Genomic DNA, 16,254 nt, shown 5'->3' with positions numbered 1-16,254 from the left:
TCTTGTTAAAATATCAATGTCTGCATTTTACGATGCTCTCAGGCACTATTTATAGCAGAACTATTATGCCCCTTTTTACAATATGTAATACAAGTCTCAGATGTCCTCAGAATGTGTTTGTGACGTTTCAGTTTAAAATACCCTACATATAATTTATATCGTTTTTAAAATGCTATTTTAAGTGAAAGCAGAAACATGCTGTTTTCATGCATGCCTCTCAGTCAGTTATGTCTGTAAAGGTAAATGGCTGGGAGAAAAAATTACTTATCGAAACAAAGTTAGTGGGTTGTCCTTTTCATGTTTTCTGGGTTGGTAGATGCACTAGAGACCTGATTATAGGACTTAAAAGTCAGATTTTCATGATATGACTCCTTTAAATAAACAGAAACTCACATCATATGGTATGCAGTTGATCAGAATGTGATATATTATGATTTTGTTGAATTAAAGAATTTATAACATGGTTCTCTAAAGCACTTAATTCTGATTGGATGTAATATTTTCTGATAATCTCATTGCGCGCAGCTGACGACAGGATTTTTTGAGAGAAAATGCTGTTAGGTCTCAAGTTTAGAAATAAACATTTTAAAATCATACAATTTTAAATATATTTTATACTTATCATCGTGTACGTTAATGGACCACGGTGAACATATTTAGACAGGTTGCCTACCCTGTTCTGTTTTCAGATGTTCAAATGTTACTGGCACTTATCAACGGCAACTGTCACAGTTGTTAGACCACAAGAGCAGTCATCTATAGGCTAGGCTGTCCCATTCAGCAACATTTGGTTTGACCTTTGTGGATGCAGTTCCTGATTTAGCACACAGCTATTATACAGGGGGTTTGCTCTTTCTTGTTTAAGACAAACACAACTGGAACCATCTAGCATTTCAGTTATTGGTTGACTTCAAGGGATAGTTCACCCAAAAATGAAAATTCTGTGATTAATTCTCACCCTCATGTCGTTCCAAACCCGTAAGACCTTTGTTCATCTTCTGAACACAACATTTTTTACTGAGTAATCCACTTTTTTGTAGAGGGCAATTTCACCTCAGATTTAAAGTCAAGTTACAGGGGGTTAAAAATGACTTCAGAAAGATGGCAGCATCATTATCTTATTTTTGCACAGAACTATTAGTAAAATCTGTTGACTTTAGCAATCTTTGTTGCATTATGTACCAATGGTGACTCTAAAGTTTGCATGCCTGTAACTCAAGAAGTATTAAAGATACTTTAATGCCTTTTCAGATATTGGGTGTTAGCAAGGCATCTTTATTTTTAATGCCTCACTGTAAAAAATTTCGTTTTTGAAAAATTGTGGAAACTGACAAATAAATATTGACTCAATTAATTGCTTCCCAATAATTATCCCCAAACAAAATAATGCATTGAAGTAATTTTAGCTGAAGGTCTGAAGTTAAAATTAAAAATATATATTCGCCAAACATATTAAAATGTGCTCAGCCAATCTACCAAGCAGAAGTGAAAAATCTGTTTTAGCCGAACAAGTTTTGCAGCAGAAAAGGCCAATACGCATGCGCATGAGAGAAACCGTTGGTGGAGTGAATTCAAATTCCTGTGAGCGGGAGAACGAGAAAGCTGAGACGATGCTGAGGGCGACAGAACATCATTTACAGACGGATTTTCTATCCTTAAAGTTATGGTGAGTACTGAGCTTTGTATTTATTAAGTCATGAGTCACGTACATTACATTGTATTTTGCTGAATAAGTGTGAATTCATGCATTTACCTCTTGGGTAAGGTTAGGGGTGTGCGACATAACGTTATTGTCTTTGATCATTTTGTTTTATCAATGTGGGCTTTCACATTATCCTGTATATCGCAAAAACCAAAAAACACGCCTGACAGAGTGCACTACACGAATACATTAACGTTATGTGTGATGAAGATTAAGTTAGACTAACGTTAGTGAGGAAGTGCGTTTACAGTGCATTTGTCAATGCATGATTAGTCTATTAAAATGCATGTAAGTTAGATTGAGCACATATGATATGGGGAGGGGGAGAAAATATATTTAAGTAATTTCAAAATCAGTATCACGCGAAGAGTGCCACGTTTTCCACCAAAAAGCCGCATGATTGCAAATTTGATATTGGTTTTATACAACAGTTCAATAAACAAGAAGTTAATATTAAAGGACTTGCATTTTAGACACAATAATGCCTGTTTTTACTTTATTTCGCCAACAAAAATCTTTCCAAACACAGCCAGGGCACTGGTTTGCGTGTCTGTGCGGGCTGGGAATCGATTCCAAAAAGAATCGATTCCTCGATTCCGAGGCATTGGGAATCGAGAGTCGATTCCAACGTTTGGAATCGATCCTCTCAAGGGGAATCGACTCCTCACTCAGAGCCGTTTTCAGTTCAACAAAACTTACCTCTTAAACGGAGGGCTGCATTTCATGAAGGCTGCATATTTCGGCTGCAAGTCATCAAACGTCGATTAACGAAAATAAACGTAATAAAATCGACTCATTACTAAACTCGTCTGAGTTTAAGGATGCAGCCTTCAGTTTGAGAAGCACCCATTAATTTGCCTCTTGCTCGCTAATAGTTATTGTAGTCTGATACATTTCCACGAAAAGATTCGTTCGGATAGATCATATAAATGAACCAGTTCAAAAAACGATTCAGATGTTATTTTACAGGAGAACTGGCTCATGATGTCCACAATTTTGAGCGCTGCACGACAGAATAGATCACGACGTGTCTTGATCTTATTTACATCTTAAATAAATGCTATTTTTAATCTTTCTATCAGCCAATGATAACTCTGAAAGAAAATGCAGAGAGCACGTCAGTGGCCGAGAGCGCATCTGATTGACAGCTACGCCTCGAGCTCTTATATCATCCTGCATTTATTGCGAAATTATAGCTCTTATATCAGTGTTGTTGTTAAAGTTCTGTTTATTTTGTTTCAGTGTATAGTTTGCTAATTTTGTCATTTTATACACGTCACGTCTTGTTTTATTCATGCAATAAATGCATGTCCACTGCTGAGCTGTGGGTTATGACTAATTTCCTGGGCAATGAATTACAATTTGAAAACAGTCAGAGCTACAGAAAAATAGTATATATATATATCTTTTTTTTTTTTTTAACAAATGAAGCTTCATATTATGAGAAGGTAACTTTATACGACCTTTACATCCTGCATTTATTGCGAAATTAGCTTCCTCCAATCTAAAAAACAAGAATCGAAAAAAGAATCGAAACAACAGTGAGGAATCGATTCTGGAATCGAATCCAATCGATTCCAGAACCAGGAATCGGAATCGGAATCGATTCCAAAATTTTCGGAATCGAACAGCCCTATGCCTGTGCAAATGACGGTGTTTGATTCTTGAATGAATCAATCAACCGTTTAAATGATTCGGTTCAATCACAATGACTCACTTATAAACATGGACTTACTGACACCTACTGGCGGTTTTAATTTCACGTTTAACATAATCAGTATTCAACATTTTATGTTTAAAATATCAAAATTTTATTTTGCATGTGTAACTGCAGGTTAAATGCATTCATGTCTCTTTGAGCTGAATTAATCACGTGTAAAAACATCTCATTGTCACTTCAGATGCTACAGAAGTCCATAAGATACATACCAGCATAATAACACACTCAGCAAGACATCGTCTAATGATCATTTTTGATAATATCCCAGAAAATACTAAGATATATTTTTTATCAATACTACACACCCCTATCTCACAGTTACCCAAAGTTACTATTTATTAAGCTAAATAATTTTTTATCTCACTGTATAATGATTATGTACAATTTATGAGACACAAGGAATATGTTTCTGCTATAACTTTTTTTTTTTTCCACCATTGCCAGGTCTGAGCTCGAGAGGCACTGTTTGGTATAGAAAAGGAACCATTACGAATTTCACAGTGAGTATTTATCTTTAGTGAATCTTTGTTTCATATTAATGCCAAATACTATTAGTTCTTAGATGTAATTTGTGAGGAGTTGCTTTCTTTAGAGCTGCCATGAAACATGGCTTGGATGTAGACTGCTAATTCTAATGTAGACTTAGTATTGACATTGCTATTTTATACTTTGTTTTTGCAGAATACCAAGCCATTGAAGTACCACACAACTGCAATGAAATTGGAACTTCTTGAAATGGTAAGCAGTGGCACTTGCACCTCAACGGCCATGTCAAATGTGCTGAATGTTAGGTCAACTGGAACTGGGAACACTTCCCATAACACCTGATGTGCTTGTTGCATTGTAAGAACAATGGCCTCTACATTAATATTAGTCTGTTTTGTTCTTATTTATTCCGAGGTCACAGTAGCCGCCAGATCCAGTCTGTACCCAGCCCAGATGGTGGATCAACACCTAGAGACAACCTCTACAGCCCTGAATGTCAGCAGAGACCAAATCAACTAGATCGGCCCCAGAGACGGATCATCAGTAAAGAACTCCTCACCTAGACGGCCGTTGGCACAAGACCATGGGAACCAGATGAGACCTTTGCAAATCTGAGTTTGCTGCAACAACGAACTTTGGCACTATTGACACTATTGTCTTATTTAATACTGTAAAGTTGCTTTGACACAACCCGTATTGTTAAAAGCCCTGAATAACTAAATGCGACCGATTGATTGAATGTCTCCTGGAATAAGAGGTGGAGCTCGACAACTTAGGAAATGCATTTATTGTACTCTTTGGATTATTGTATGCACTCATCGTGAGTACTGCTAGGACTTAAAGGGATAGTTAACCCAAAAATGTAAATTCTGTCATTAATAACTGACGCTCATTTCAATCCAAACGCATAAAAACCTTTGTTTATCTTCAGAAAACAAATTAAGATATAGAATATAAATTTTGATATAGAAATTAGAAATAAAAAGAGTTTACTCTATTTTTTACGTTTATATGGAACGACATGAGGGTAATTAATGACAGAATTTTACTGTAAACACTGGTTGAAGTAATCTCCCCATTACTTAAATTTGATGGTGTTTTTGACATTTTTAATATATGAATGTATTTTACATTTAATGTTTAAGTAGGTAAAATGCAATTTCATGAGCTCAGAATATCTTTTGTGAGAATGGTAATATTCAGTGGCAATACACTGAACATTGGTTGAAGTAATCTCAGATAAATGATTACATTTTATACTGAAGAAAGTTTACTGTGTATTTATAATTTTAAAGAATTTTCATATTATGTTGAAGATTTCATTAAAAAATGATTAAAATGTGACAATGTATCATCATTTAATATTTTTTTTCCTTTTCTTTTGGTACAACAGGGAATAAACAATTCGGTAAGGTTGCTTTAGCAATATACATTTACCGATATACATATCTGAATTAGGTAAAACAAAAAATGTATGCGACCACAATTTAAAATATTTAATTGGGCCAACAACATTGTTTGGTAGACTTATTTGTTTTTCAATTGGCTCAATATATTATTTCTCATTGAGCCAATGTTAACAGACTGTTGCCACAATTGATAAAATTCAATTAGCAGAATATCCAATTGGGCCAATTGAAAAGTTTAGATGTGATCAGTCACTAAAAAATTTTGAGTTTGGGGGGGTCTAAAATTTTTTACAGTGCTTATGAGATTTGGTTCCAGAGATATTGGAACTTCAATATGGCTCTGGGAATATATTGTTAAAATGTACACATTTTAATATTGTTGTTTGTCTTGCTGGTAGGTAAATTGTTTGGCACTTTCTAGTGAACTTATTTTTTAGTAGAGACTTCAGATAGAACTCAGATCGCCACATATTTATTTTGATAAGTAGCTGTGTAAAAAGTGCAATAACATTAATCTGCAGCTAAATACAAAACACACGTTGGAATCACGTTGTTTTAGTGTTAGTAATGAAAATAAACGTGTTTAATCAGAGTTATGTGTTTAGGCATCCTGACACTCACATATGGAGTCATTTTGTAGTCTTACTCTAGAACACATTAATGAAATTCCATCAAACAACATCCAAGGAGAAAAACCTTTTTGCTGCACTGCTGCCATCAGCATAAGCAATTGCAAATTTAATTACAACTCTTGTATACTTGCTCAAGGCTGACAATGAGTTATGAGCATCACAATGTTTTTAACCAACATCAAAAATCGTTTATTTTTTAAGTAAAATGTGCATTTGACCAAGGTTATTTTTCTTTTCTTTTTTTTTGTTTTGTTTTAGCATCTTATATCTGTGTTTATGTCACAGTGAGAGCAGAAAATCTGGTCTGGTGTATACTGAGAGTTTTCTCAGTTTATTCTGCAACAGATATGACAAGAAAAACATGTTCTAAAAGTAAACAGAGGGATTTTTTTATTTCATGTAGAAACATCAGATAAGTTTTATTTGTGTAGTTTGCTAGGTTTACTAATAATATGTTGAGTACAAAATAGTTTACAATTCCACAACTGTCGCTTTTTTCATCTGTAAGACAAGCAATATGTCCTATGGATAAAAGGATAATCCTCACATAATAGTGTCTTAGCTGTATAATACCAATGGCCAAAGAAAAGACGTACATTGTTCTGTGAATGTTTACCCGACTTAAGCATTGCGAAATAATGGATTAGAGACTGTGATGGTGAATGCTAATGAGACTCTGTTTAGCTGTGACTCATAGCTGAGATGATATATCTGGAAATGTCGGGATGATTGTCAGGATCCCAAACTCGCTGCTCGTTTTCAGCTTTTGTAGCTGTCTGTCACACATTCCACAGAGACGACGAGAGCGACATCAGCATTATGAGATTTTCTAAGTCACATATTTTTGAAATCATCTCTAAATGACTAGAACGATTGTTATAGGAAATAATTTAAAGAAAATGAAAGGAAAGGGATTTGGGATTTCAGAGTACAAGAAGACATTGTACACATTTGAATCCACTGACATGTAGGCCAGCTAGTTTGTATTTAATCTGTCCTACAGTACATGACATTTACTGACAAAACTTTCCCATTTCAAACAATATAAGCAAAATATTTTTTATTTGTATTAAAGATCACAAGTCAGGATCAAAACTCTATTGCTTTTGACAATGGACCAGACTTGGACCAAAGCAATATATGAACTTTGAACCCTGAGAAACCTGTCTCAGATAGACATGGATTACTTCATAATCAGGAACATGGAAATTGCTCTTTGAGAGGTTCTTTCTTTTTTTTTTTTTTTTGTTGAGTGCTCGGTGAAATCCCAGGATAATGTGTACATGAAAAACCCCAGACACACATTCAGTACACTGATGCGCTGTGGGTTCAGGACAAGCCACACCTTATAATGGCACTTCTGTGGGTGGAAAATACTCATTTATATTGCATCACAAAATGGCCTCCCATTGCTAAAAGACAATTTACAGTAGACAATCAATTTGGATAAGTAGTCAGTAATTTAGTAAAAGTTATTTAGTAAAATTAGGCAGCAAGACATTTTATTTTAACATTTGTGTTGCTTAGAAAGACTCATTCTGAAACAAAACATACAGTAGGTACGGAAAGTATTCAGACCCCCTTAAATGTTTCACTCTTTGTTATATTGCAGCCATTTGCTGAAATCATTTAAGTTCATTTTTTTCCTCATTAATGTACACACAGCACCCCATACTGACAGAAAAACACAGAATTGTTGACATTTTTGCAGATTTATTAAAAAAGAAAAACTGAAATATCACATGGTCCTAAGTATTCAGACCCTTTGCTGTGACACTCATATATTAAACTCAGGTGCTGTCCATTTCTTCTGCTCATCCTTGAGATGGTTCTACAGCTTCATTTGAGTCAAGCTGTGTTTGATTATACTGATTGGACTTGATTAAAAAGCCACACACCTGTCTATATAAGACCTTACAGCTCACAGTGCATGTCAGAGCAAATGAGAATCATGAGGTCAAAGGAACTGCCTGAAGAGCTCCAAGATGGTGAGAAATAAGATGAGTCTGATGAGAGCAAGATAGAACTTTTTGGCCTTAATTCTAAACGGTATGTGTGGAGAAAACCAGGCACTGCTCATCACCTGTCCAATACAGTCCCAACAGTGAAGCGTGGTGGTGGCAGCATCATGCTGTGGGGGTGTTTTTCAGCTGCAGGGACAGGACGACTGGTTTCAATCGAGGGAAAGATGAATGCGGCCAAGTACAGGGATATCCTAGATGAAAACCTTCTCCAGAGTGCTCAGAACCTCAGACTGGGCCGAAGGTTTACCTTCCAACAAGACCATGACCCTAAGCACAGCTAAAAGAACGAAGGAGTGGCTTCACAACAACTCTGTGACTGTTCTTGAATGGCCCAGCCAGAGCCCTGACTTAAACCCAATTGAGCATCTCTGGAGAGACCTATAAATGGTTGTCTACCAAAGTTTACCATCCAACCTAACAGAACTGGAGAGAATCTGCAAGAAGGAATGGCAGAGGATCCCCAAATCCAGGTGTGAAAAACTTGTTGCATCTTTCCCAAAAAGACTCATGGCTGTACAGGTCCTTTTCAGAAAATTTGCATATTGTGATAAAGTTCATTATTTTCTGTAATGTACTGATAAACATTAGACTTTCATATATTTTAGATTCATTACACACAACTGAAGAAGTTCAAGCCTTTTATTGTTTTAATATTGATGATTTTGGCATACAGCTCATGAAAACCCAAAATTCCTATCTCAAAAAATTAGCATATCATGAAAAGGTTCTCTAAACGAGCTATTAACCTAATCATCTGAATCAACTAATTAACTCTAAACACCTGCAAAAGATTCCTGAGGCTTTTAAAAACTCCCAGCCTGGTTCATTACTCAAAACCGCAATCATGGGTAAGACTGCCGACCTGACTGCTGTCCAGAAGGCCATCATTGAGCAAGAGGGTAAGACACAGAAATACATTTCTGAACGAATAGGCTGTTCCCAGAGTGCTGTATCAAGGCACCTCTGTGGGAAGGAAAAAGTGTGGCAGAAAACGCTGCACAAGGAGAAGAGGTGACCGGACCCTGAGGAAGATTGTGGAGAAGGACCGATTCCAGACCTTGGGGGACCTGCGGAAGCAGTGGACTGAGTCTGGACTAGAAACATCCAGAGCCACCGTGTACAGGCGCCAGGTCAAGCCACTTTTGAACCAGAAACAGCGGCAGAAGCGCCTGACCTGGGCTACAGAGAAGCAGCACTGGACTGTTGCTCAGTGGTCCAAAGTACTTTTTTCGGATGAAAGCAAATTTTGCATGTCATTCGGAAATCAAGGTGCCAGAGTCTGGAGGAAGACTGGGGAGAGGGAAATGCCAAAATGCCTGAAGTCCAGTGTCAAGTACCCACAGTCAGTGATGGTCTGGGGTGCCATGTCAGCTACTGGTGTTGGACCACTGTGTTTTATCAAGGGCAGGGTCAATGCAGCTAGCTATCAGGAGATTTTGGAGCACTTCATGCTTCCATCTGCTGAAAAGCTTTATGGAGATGAAGAGTTCATTTTTCAGCACGACCTGGCACCTGCTCACAGTGCCAAAACCACTGGTAAATGGTTTACTGACCATGGTATTACTGTGCTCAATAGGCCTGTCAACTCTCCTGACCTGAACCCCATAGAGAATCTGTGGGATATTGTGAAGAGAAAGTTGAGAGACGCAAGACCCAACACTCTGGATGAGCTTAAGGCCGCTATCGAAGCATCCTGGGCCTCCATAACACCTCAGCAGTGCCACAGGCTGATTGCCTCCATGCCACGCCGCATTGAAGCAGTCATTTCTGCAAAAGGATTCCCGACCAAGTATTGAGTGCATAACTGAACATAATTATTTGAAGGTTGACTTTTTTTGTATTAAAAACACTTTTCTTTTATTGGTCGGATGAAATATGCTAATTTTTTGAGATAGGAATTTTGGGTTTTCATGAGCTGTATGCCAAAATCATCTATATTAAAACAATAAAAGGCTTGAACTACTTCAGTTGTGTGTAATGAATCTAAAATATATGAAAGTCTAATGTTCATCAGTACATTACAGAAAATAATGAACTTTATCACAATATGCTAATTTTTGAAAAGGACCTGTACTAGATCAAAAGGGTGCTACTAAATACTGAGCAAAGGGTCTGAATACTTTGGACCATGTGATATTTCAGTTTTTCTTTTTAATAAATCTGCAAAAATGTCAACAATTCTGTGTTTTTCTGTCAATATGGGGTGCTGTGTGTACATTAATGAGGGAAAAAAATTAACTTAAATGATTTCAGCAAATGGCTGCAATATAACAAAGAGTGAAACATTTAAGGGGGTCTGAATATTATATATATATATATAAACTATTTATGTTTTTTTGTGAGAACAGGGTATCTGCAGGATATTTAAGCTTAAATTGTATATTTTTTTAAGACCTGAACAAAAAATAAATGAATAAATAAATAAATAATTTAAATGACAGTAAAAAGCTTGATTTAAAATTTAAATGCAGGTTTCACAAAACAAAAGATAACTTATATACTCATACATTTTAACCTCAAATGCTCGTCTTGTCTAGCTCGGCAAGACTAGCAGTTCACTAAAAAGTATATAAGTTGTAAATGTTTTTAGAAAATAACCCATCGTTTTGCTAGATAAGACTCTTCTTCCTCGGCTGGGATCATTTAGAGCCCTTTGAAGCTGCATTTAAACTGCATTTTAGAAATTTAAACTCGGGGGCACCATAGAAGTCCATTATATGGAAAGAAATCCTGAAATGTTTGCCTCAAAAACACCATTTCTTTACGACTGAAGAAAGAAAGACATGAACATCTTGGATGACAAGGGGATAAGTACATTATCTGTAAATTTTTGTTCTGAAAGTGAACCACTGCAGTCATCAATGAAAATTAAGAGCTTTATTTCAAGCACCAACTTTCAAAAACAACATTTTCATTTTTTCCTCACTATGTTCGGCCGCAAGAGAAATATTAGGGGAGTAAATTAATATCAGCATATGAAGTAGATTTGTCTCTCATTGTCTCTGAGAATGTGTGCCCTTAATGCAGTGTCAGATGCTGAAAGAGCTGCACTTTTACATATTCAAGCATTGCTTGTGTGATATCCATTGGCTCACCTTCATGGTTTAAAACATAAATACTTATAAAAATACAGTATAAAAAAAAAAATATCTTTGTAATTTTGCGACGTAACCCCAATGTAATGCCATAGTTTTACACTCACCGAAAGCTACATCTGTCTGTGTGCAATGCCAATGTGCCGATCTATGCTCTCATCACTGCATGGAAGACTGCACCCAAACGCTGATCCTGATGTGCTTGATATAAATTTTATTTATTAGAAATTAGCGTTTGGTATTTTTTATTTCATTATGTCAAAAGCCTTTAGGGTCCGCCTGGACGCATCTCACAGTCTGGATTCGGACCGAAGCCCGCCAGTTGACGACCCAGTGTATAGAGTGTTTTCACGACGCTTCATCAGTTGGCCATGTTGGTGGCACTGAACATAAACAATGCCACTGAACCATGGGCGTAAATCCCAGGGGGGTACGGAGGGGACATGTCCCCCCTCTAAAAAAAAATTTAAAAAAAAAAATCGCATTTTGCATTGTTTTTATTGTTGTGTATCTTTATAAGTACAATTTGACTGTATTATTTTGCGTCCCCTTCAAAAATTGCTCATGAGAAATTTTATATTTATTGCCCCCCCCTACTGTTAAATGAAATTTACGCCCATGCACTGAACTGGACAAAACTTGCATATTTTGCTGATTATTGCTGCTGAAAATGATCAATTATTGTTATGTTATAAGGCTGTACTAAACTGTCAGACCCGGAAAAATATTTGGAGTACTATAGAGTGTCGAACATTACAACAAATCAAGGAGAATAGTGCAAGTCTGTCTGAGGAACAAAAGACTTGAGGCGTTTGTGGTTTGCCAAACTGAACCAGGATTACCAGGGCAAGACTTCCTGCTCTGGTAGGTGAATATTAAGCAAATATCTTAATTTATACCGCTCATACATATCTTAACCACCTAAAAACACGTTTGTTTGTTTTTGTGGTTTAGACAGCATTAATTTGCAGAACAGCGTATTCAGTAGTACATTAACTGTAAAACTTCACTACCCATACGCCCTTGACTGTCTTCGCGTGTGGCTTAATCCTCTGCGGCTTCCGTAAGATGTCGTGGCGCTTGTGGAGTGCGAAGGCGAAAGTACAGCGGCTTTAAAAAGGAAGATAAGGAAACAATTTGTTACATTACATTCAAGCTGTAGTGTTCGTATATCATATAAAAGTTTCCGGCTGATAATGAGGCGTGCAGGTTTGAGTAAGTAACAGTTTCTCTGTATTATGTTGTTATATTCGAAGCTTATGCTAAGCTAAGTTCTCAATTCAAATAGATATCAAACACAGTTTGCGACATGAAACAAACACTGACTGACCAAATTATGCGACATACTTAACCACAATGTCCAGGTTAGGAGAACCGTGTATATAAATAACAATACGACACTCGAGCCAAAACGGTGTGATTTGAGGCAAAATGGTCTAGTTTTCTATATATGAGACCAGCTGTTTCATAGGTCAGGTTGACATATTCAGATGTTTATTTCAGACGAAATCTTGAGTATTTGAGTTGTAGACAGACAAACAGCAACATTATAAATATGATATTATCCTACATTGTTTAAACAGATTTGAAAATGAAAAGAACCATATAACAAATAGCTTAAAATCTGTTAAAATCAGCCCCTGACTGAAATTAGACTATTAAATAACTAAAATAAATTGCTTTTACAAACAATAAATTATTTAAAAAAAGTGATCTTTTGAAGATCATCAATTGAATTAATACTTCCTCATTTTTAGATGTTTAAGATGTTTTTACGCAAGTTTTTCTCAGCCAGTCTGTTAAATTATTTGCCCTGCCCATCTTAGCAAACATATGAACAGTCAAATCAATTCATGCATGTCAGTTACTAAGTTTTCAGATATTGGATTTTAAAATACTGAGTACCACCAGTCTTACCTAGCCAATTTGAACTTTCTTCATGTTTAGGTGAGGGTGGCCCTCCAGGCAATTACGTCGCAAGTGGATACAGTGTGTATGAGGAAGAGAATGAACATCTACAGGAAGGACTGAAAGCTAAAGTAAATGCACTTAAACATGTAAGTGGACTTGAACATATTTGATTTTATATATATGTATTAACCTATATAATTTTTTATTTTAGTTTTTTTTCTTTAATTTTATTCTTTTTTAAGAATATTTAATTCTTATTTTGTTTTTATTCATAATATTTATTATTTTATTTATTTGTTTTTGCAAAAAAAAAAAAACATACACTATCAATCAAAGGTTTTTGGTAAGTAAAATTGTAATTTTTTTTTAAAGAAGTCTCTTCTGCTCACCAAGCCTGCATTTATTTGACCCAAAATACAGCAAAAGCAGTAATATTCTGAAATATATTTACTATTTTCCTTATTTATTCCTGTGATCAAAGCTAAATTCTCAGAATCATTCTGAGTCTTTAGTATCACATGACCCTACATAAATCATTCTAATATGCTGATTTGCTTATTAAGAAACATGTATTAGTATTAATATTATTATCAGTTTTTAAAGTAGGGCTGTGCAGTTAATCGAAATTCAGTTTCGATTTCGGGTTTAAACGATCATGAAAATACAGTAATCGAGATGAAACGATTATTGCGCAGTGGTGCGCTTTCTCTCTTTCATAAACACTTTCATAAAACGGGACGTGCTTGATTTATTAAGGTTTTTTTATGTTGTGTTTTTAAAAGTGCAAAAGAAAAAAAAAAACTATTTTGTGTATGTGCTCAGAGACGCAGAAGAACATGGACATGTAAAGTCATCTTTTAGCTCAAGGTGCGCGCCCAGACGTCAAATACGTGCAAAAATATTTCAAAATGAGGCGCTTGGTGATTATTCATGTAAACCCTTGTCATTTATGTCTTAAATGATCATAAACAGTTGAGAATGAAAATAAACGTGTAACAGTATATTGGATCCGTGTGGACTTCTAAAGCGGCAACAAATAATATTCCATCTGTCATCTCTGTACTTAATATTAATAAAATGTAAAAATATAAAGAGAAAAATCACTCACTGCTCTTGAATAAGGGCTTTTTTAGTTTTAATAACATGAAGATGCTGTTTTATTTTACATTCAAATAATTACATTCAGTTTCTGTAGTAGGCTGTTAGACTACTTTTGACTTGCATAAAGTATTCTTTTTTTTTTTTAAAAAGCACTTTTTTTTCATTTGTATCTTTTTTTTCTGTTGTATTGCCGTCTTTAAATTAATCACTAATATAAATTTTTGCACCCACCAATCGTGTTAAATAATCGTAAAATCATTATTACAATGTTGACCAAAATAATTGTGATCATGATTTTTTGCCATAATCAAGCAGCCCTAATTTAAAGTACTTTTTTTTCCCCTGGATTCTTTGATGAATAAAAAGATCCAAGATCAGCATTTATCTGAAATAAAGCTTTCATAACCATTAAGAAGCATTTATTATAGATATTAGTATTTTTATTTAGCAAGGATGATTTAAAATGATTAAAAAAAACATTTGTAAAGTTACAAAAGATTTCATTTTTCAGATAAATTATGTTTTTCTGACCTTTCTATTCATCAAAGGAGCCTGAAAACATAATGAAATGTTTTTTAATATGAAAGGATCATGTGAATGGAATAATGATGCTTAAAATTCAGCTTTGAAATCACAGCAATAAATTACATTTTAATTAAATTTAATTTAGACATTAAAATTTTACATTTTAATAAATTACATCAAATATTCAAATAGAAAGCAGTTATTTTAAATAGTAAAATGTGTAAATTATACTGTTTTTGCTGTACATTGATTCAATTAAATGCAGGCTTGGTGAGCAGAAGAGACTTATTTAAAAAACAAGAAAAATCTAATTATTTAGTTTCTATTTAGTTCAGTTTCTTTAGTCTTTATTTATTTAGTTTTTCTAACACTCTATTTTGGACTGTGTATTAATTTTAAAATAGTTTTTACTTAGCACGGGCTGTTTTTAAACATGTAATAATTATGCAAACAATAGATTTGTTCAGCTAATAGATTTGTTCAGCTGTGTTATAACAAGTGTTGAATTCTACATAACCTATACTTTTCCATCTATTTTAGCTTTCAATTGACATTGGAAACGAAGTCAAGTACCAGAATAAAATGTTGGGAGAAATGGTAAGCGATGGGAAATTATTCATAATGTATTCTCTTCATCAAAACACTGATCTGAATAGCTATAACATCTCACATTTGTTGCCCCCAAGGACACAGACTTCGACTCAACTGGAGGTCTGTTGGGAGCCACCATCGGTAGATTGAAGTTCATCTCCAGGGGAAGCCAAACCAAGGTGTACTGCTACATGCTGCTGTTTGCCCTGTTTGTTTTTATAGTCTTGTACTGGGTGATCAAACTGAGGTGATCATAGGACTAATGAGATGCTTCAGGACCTTTCATATGTGCCATGCTCGTTTGGGGTAGAGGGTCAGAATCCTCTAAGGTAATTGAGGATTCCTCTTTCCATTGAACAAGAAATTGAACCGACAATGTGCAATATGAGACAAAACTCTGTCCTAACCCACCAAAATCAGTGTCCCTTCAATGCAGGGATGATGCTAATTGTCTAATACTGGTCACAAAAAAAGAGTTTAAAGATAAACATGCATCTTTCCTTCTTTAATCAAAAATTAATGACCTTTGTTTAATAGTATTATTCTTTTAGGAGAACTTCAGCGCTGTTAATATGAGCTATTGTCTAGGATACAGATTAAATGCGTTTAAGAGAGTTTCACACAATAATATAGTTGGAAATTCAGGTTATGGCATCTGCCCAGCTGGTTGGGGTGTAAACAAAATAACAGACCTAATCAGCCTTTATTTTCCTTCACAAAATCCTGGAAAGAGTTGCCACAAAATTGTGTGAATATAGTGTTCAAAGGGCTGATCTTCAGACTGAAACCATTCAGAGATATGTGAGTTTATGTGCAATGCAGATGTATTATAACCATATCAAAAACCACCCCAGAAGTCTGTGTACTTCAGAAACGTCTTAAGTCATTTTGAAGTTCTTGTTCAACCCCTTCTGTTCTCTGTGGATAACAATGCATGGTTTATTTCAGTTTTTAGAAATAAATTTGTAAATAAATGTCATTTTTGAGAGAATTATTACAGAATTGCTTTATGTTGTCAAAGGCTTGAGTCCTGTTTTCATAGATTAAATTTATTACAA

The 16,254-nt window shown here is 35.1% G+C and overlaps 1 protein-coding gene and 1 long non-coding RNA gene across 2 annotated transcripts; both read left to right on the top strand.

Moving 5' to 3' along the window:
• The first annotated feature begins 1,585 nt into the window (after positions 1 to 1,585).
• LOC141289677 (uncharacterized) lies at positions 1,586 to 4,219 on the top strand. Its single transcript, XR_012339968.1, has 3 exons — positions 1,586 to 1,666; positions 3,867 to 3,922; positions 4,104 to 4,219. It is a non-coding gene; the product is annotated as an uncharacterized lncRNA (long non-coding RNA).
• A 7,924-nt stretch (positions 4,220 to 12,143) lies between these two features.
• On the top strand, positions 12,144 to 16,190 carry bet1 (Bet1 golgi vesicular membrane trafficking protein). The gene is made up of 4 exons (XM_073821616.1): positions 12,144 to 12,283; positions 13,016 to 13,125; positions 15,146 to 15,202; positions 15,292 to 16,190. Exons 1-4 carry the CDS (start codon positions 12,265 to 12,267, stop codon positions 15,445 to 15,447), a joined length of 342 nt encoding a protein of 113 aa, XP_073677717.1. The 5' UTR covers positions 12,144 to 12,264; the 3' UTR covers positions 15,448 to 16,190.
• The last annotated feature ends 64 nt before the right edge of the window (positions 16,191 to 16,254 follow it).

This window comes from Garra rufa, chromosome 17 (genome assembly GCF_049309525.1).
Source record: "Garra rufa chromosome 17, GarRuf1.0, whole genome shotgun sequence".
Taxonomy (NCBI): Eukaryota; Metazoa; Chordata; class Actinopteri; order Cypriniformes; family Cyprinidae; genus Garra; species Garra rufa.
This window is presented reverse-complemented; position numbering and strand designations above follow the sequence as displayed.

Bases quoted from the DNA above. Each gene is read 5' to 3' on its own strand.
- bet1 (XM_073821616.1), top strand. The intron at 13,126-15,145 runs GTAAGTGGACTT...CATCTATTTTAG, and splicing joins AAGTAAATGCACTTAAACAT to CTTTCAATTGACATTGGAAA. The intron at 15,203-15,291 runs GTAAGCGATGGG...GTTGCCCCCAAG, and splicing joins ATAAAATGTTGGGAGAAATG to GACACAGACTTCGACTCAAC.